This window comes from Nicotiana tomentosiformis, chromosome 12, assembly GCF_000390325.3.
Source record: "Nicotiana tomentosiformis chromosome 12, ASM39032v3, whole genome shotgun sequence".
NCBI classification, from domain to species: Eukaryota; Viridiplantae; Streptophyta; class Magnoliopsida; order Solanales; family Solanaceae; genus Nicotiana; species Nicotiana tomentosiformis.
In genome coordinates, this window is record NC_090823.1 from 96,719,255 (window position 1) to 96,724,331 (window position 5,077).

The 5,077-nt window shown below is 36.0% G+C and overlaps 1 protein-coding gene across 1 annotated transcript; it reads left to right on the plus strand.

Annotated features, from left to right (window-relative positions):
* The first annotated feature begins 3,156 nt into the window (after positions 1 to 3,156).
* On the plus strand, positions 3,157 to 3,465 carry LOC138903080 (uncharacterized mitochondrial protein AtMg00810-like). The gene has a single exon (XM_070190995.1). It carries the CDS (start codon positions 3,157 to 3,159, stop codon positions 3,463 to 3,465), a length of 309 nt encoding a protein of 102 aa, XP_070047096.1.
* Positions 3,466 to 5,077: the final 1,612 nt, after the last annotated feature.

Here is a 5,077-nt window from a genome sequence, read left to right on the forward strand (position 1 = left end):
ACAACAAAGCTGAATGACAAACATCCACTGGTCCAGAAGATATAGATGATTATTCTGATGAACAAATGGTTGTAATTCAAGTCAATTCTAAGGCACGAAATCTACTATATAATGCCATCAGTGGAGAAAAATACAAGAATATTTCAAGTTGTGATATAGCTAAGGAATTGTGGGACAAACTAGAAGTTACCTATGAAGGAACGAGCAAAGTGAAAGAAACAAGAATAAATTTGCTTGTTCATGAATATGAGCTCTTTGAGATGAAAGAAGATGAATACATCAAAGAAATGTTCGCACGATTCAGTAAAATCATTGGAGATATGAAAGATTTTGGTAGACCACGTTCCAGTGGTGAACAAATTCAAAAAAATCCTAAGAAGCGTGCCCACTATGTGGCAGACAAAGGTAGTTGCACTTGAATCTCAAGATTTGGACAAACTATATTATAATTAAATGTGTGGAGACCTTATAGCTTTTAAGAAGACACATCTCAACAAACGTGGTCAGGAAAAAAATTGTTGCTTTCAAAACCACGACTAAAGGATCCGAAAATGACAATGATGATGATCCAGAGGCACTGGGAGACGCAATTGCCATGGTTTCAAGAGATATGAATGGACTAATGAGGAGATACAAAAATATGAAAAAGGGAAGAACACCATCTAGAAGTACCAGACTATTCAATGAACAATACAAAAATGATGGAAAATGCTTTGAATATGGAAGATATGGCCATATTCAAGCTGAAATGCCCAGAGCTAAAAAGGAAAGTCCAGGGGATTTACCAAGAACAAATCCTTCGAAAGTTGGTGTGATGAAGACAGCTCAGAGCATAAAGAAATAGCAAATTTATACTTTATGACCATATTGGAAAATAATTTGAACAAATACTCTGGCTGCTGGACTGATGAAGATGTATCAGACGATGACTGTAAAGAAGAAACTAAAAATTGCTTCATTGCACGTGGTGCGACAAGTGAGGAATACCACAGGAAAAGTTTAAAAGAAAAGTGGTATCTCGACATTGCATGTTCTAGCCACATGATAGGCGACAAAAATCTCTTCAAAGAAGTTACAAAGATCAATGGAGGAAACGTTAAGTTTGGCGATGACTCAAAAAGTAATATTATCAGTATCGGAACTGTTCCTTTTAACAATAAATGTGGTATTACTAAATTTTATCTTATAGACGGGATAAACTACAATCTGCTAAGCATCAGTCAATTATGCGATTCTGGATATGAAATGAAATTCAAGAAAACTAGGTGTGCTATTGAAGACGAATCAAGTAAAATCATCCTTCCAGGAAAGAGGTAGGAAAATATATAAATTTTAGATTGCATTGATAATCTGGACAGTCATATCTGTTTAGCATCCATCATTGGTGATCCTTGGCTTTGGTACAAAAATCTTGGTTATGATATCATGTATTTGATTGAAAAACTATCCAAGCATGAATTAGTCATTGGAGTTCCTAAGCTCAACTACTCTAGAAATCATGTATGTGATGCATGTCAGCTTGGTAAGCGAACTAGAAACTCTTTCTGACCCAAGGATATTGTTTCCACAATCAAACCTCTTCAGCTATAGCATATGGATTTGTTTAGACCTATTAGAACTGCCAGTATATGAGGAAAAGGGTATGCTTTTGTTATTGTTGATGACTACTCGCGTTTTATATAGGTAATATTTCTGGCTCACAAAGATGAAGCTCTAAATAAATTTGAGATCTTCTGTAAAAAGATAGAAAGAGAAAAGGGGTACCTTATCTCAACTATTTAGAGTGATCATGGGGGAGCATTTGAAAGCAAATCATTTGAGGAATTCTGCAATGACCAAGGCTACACTCATAATTTCTCAGCACCAAGGTCAACACAACAAAATTGAGTGGTTGAACGTAAAAATAGAACTCTGCATGACATGGCTAGAACCATGATACTGGAGCACTCCCTACCAAACTACTTCTAGGCAGAAGCAGTCAGCACATCATGTCATATTCTTAACAGGTGTTTAATTCGACCCATTCTGAAGAAGACTCCATATGAACTATGAAAAGGTAAGAGACCTAAAATTGGATAATTTTATCCCTTTGGAAAAAAATGTTTTGTCCACAATAATGATAAGGACAATCTTGGTAAGTTTGATCCAAAAAGTGATAAAGGTATATTTCTCGGTTACTCTAATAATAGTAGATCCTTTAGAATTTATAATAAGCGTACTCTATGTGTAGAGGAATCAGTTCATGTTATCTTTGATGACAATAACTCTATGGCCGAGAAAGGAGTTCTTGCAGCTGATGAAGAGATCAACAAAAATCAACCCAAGATTAGTGAGCAGATCAACCCAAAAGAATTTGCTGACAGTAATGATGAAATCCCACAGTCGACTAATGAAACTATCATCGAGCATGCTAAATCTCAAATTGAGTCAACTACTCAACATATTGAAGCAGTACTAATCGAATGGAGAACCGAACCTGAATATCCTCAAAAGTTTATTATAGGAAATCCAACTAATGGGATAAAAACAAGAGGAGCTCTAATGAAAAAGGCTAACATTGCACTCATATCTCAATAGAGACAAAGAAAGTTGATGAAGCTTTGAAAGACTCAAGCCGGGTATAGGCTATGCAAGAAGAACTTGATCATCTTGACAAAAATCAAGTTTGGACATTGGTACCCAAACCAGCAAACACAACAATCATAGGAACCAAATGGGTATTCAGAAATAAGCTGAATGAAGAAGGAAAAGTCTTGAGAAACAAAGCAAGACTAGTCGTCCAGGGCTACTCTCAACAGGAAGGAGTCGACTATGACGAAACCATCACTCCGATGAGCTCGGTTAGAATCAATTCGTACTTTGCTTGCATATGTTTCTTTTAAAGGTTTTAAATTATTTCAAATGGACGTTAAAAATGATTTTTTAAATAGTTTCATTAATAAGGAGGTCTATGTTAAACAACCTTCTGGATCTGAAAACTCACAATTTCCTTACTATGTGTTTAAGTTGACTAAGGTTCTCTAAGGGCTAAAACAACCACCTAGAGCCTGGTATGAAAGACTAAGTTTATTTCTGGTTAGTCATGGCTTCTCAAGAGATAAGTTCGATACTACTCTCTTTATTAAAAGGTCATCTTTAGGTAATCTCACTATTCAAATGTATGTCGATGATATTATATTTGGAAGTGTTAATCTAGTTCTATGCAAGAAATTCTCACATTTCATGCAAAATGAGTTTGAAATGAGCATTATGGGAGAACTGACTTTCTTCATTGGGCTACAAATGCATCAATCGGATGAATGTATCTTTATATGTCAGACAAAGTACACGAAGGAGCTGATACAAAAATTTGGATTGAGCAATGCAAAAGCACTTGGAACTCCCATGAGTCCAACTATATCTCTTGACAAATATGAGAAAGGAAAATCGGTGGATGAATCAAAATATCGTGGAATGATTGAATAGTTTACTTAATTGCCAGTCATCCTGACATAATGTTTAGTGTGTGTAGGTGTGCCAGGTTCCAATCAGCTCCTAAGGAGTCTCACTTAACAACAGTAAAATGAATTATTAGATATCTCATTGGGACTACTTCCCATGGTTTATGATATCCACGTCTTAACAATTTTAAGCTTGAAGGTTTTTCAGATGTAGATCTTGTAAGAGATAAAGCTGATAGGAAAAGCACAAGTGGAACATGTCAATTACTTGGAAAATCACCCATCTCCTGGAACAGTAAGAAACAGGGATCAGTTGTATTATCTACAACTAAGGCTGAATACATTGCCATCGGACAATGTCGCGCTCCACTACTCTGGATGACTCACCAACTTAGTGACTATGCTATGTTCTTTAAACCTGTTAAAATTTGCTGTGATAATTCTAGTGCTATCTTTCTATCAAACAATTCAATGCATCATTCTATAGCAAAGCATATAGATATCAAGCATCATTTTATTAGATATCATATTCTTAAGGGTGACATTAAATTATCATTTGTTAGTATTTAAAATTAATTAGCTGATATTTTCACTAAGCCTCTTCTAGAGGACAGATTTCAAAACCTTAGGGACTTACTTGGCATTATTACTTTCTCTAATTAAGCCTTAGAAATTTCTGTACTTTTCAAAGATTGTGTGCTTTAGTGATTTTGGTAGATAATCTTTTTATACTGTGTATCTCATTATTACTGTTTGTTGCATTAATTAAGAGCCTCCGTTTTTAGCCCTTATTTCTACCTTTTTAGTAAACCGAGAAGGAAACTGAATCAATCAGTTGTGCTTGTTCCCTTTCTATGTACCCATCAGTCACATCGGTTCAATCCCACCTTTTCACGCCTCTCTTCATCTTTATAAGTCTTCCTCTTCCTTAATCCCTCACTTTGTAATCTCCACCCCAACCCTTCTTCCTCCACTCGCTAAAGCACCCGGTCCAATGGGAAAACCCCTCATCAACCATTAGAACTAGTTACCATTGGGTCTGACCACTCTAAGGGTTTCTCATCTTCTCAAGGAGACCTCTCTGATGATGATCGAACCGAAAAAGCCCTAGGAAAGAGTCCCATGAAAGAAGGAGTAGAATCTTACACCCCAAAGAAATTGAAGATAGACTTGGATAGTGTGCTAGAGTCAGAGTTGAACTACTGGAATTCACCCAACAGAGACAAGTTTGTCAATTTCAAGGGAAATCAATTGCTCATGGAAGAATCATCAATCTGGAAGAGATGGAAGCCCTTAATTGCAAGGTAAAAGACTTATTTAGTTTTCAAGAATGGGAAAATTTCTTTGTTCTAACCCCTCCAAAAGTCTATGAAGATCTTGTTCGCATGTTCTATGCAGACCTTCGTTCCCACAAATCTGTTAAAATTGAGTCACTTGTGCTGAGTCAGCGTATCATGCAAGACTGTTATACCTTTGATTCTCTGTTTAAGTGTAAAAGTTTCAATTACTCTGCTTTGTTTAAACACTCCTGGCCTGAATATTTTGAAGTGTCGTTTGAACAAGCCAAACAATGTCTTGTTAATTCCTTGTCAGATCCTTTGCAAAATCAACTAGGACCTAGTGACATCAACTTTGAA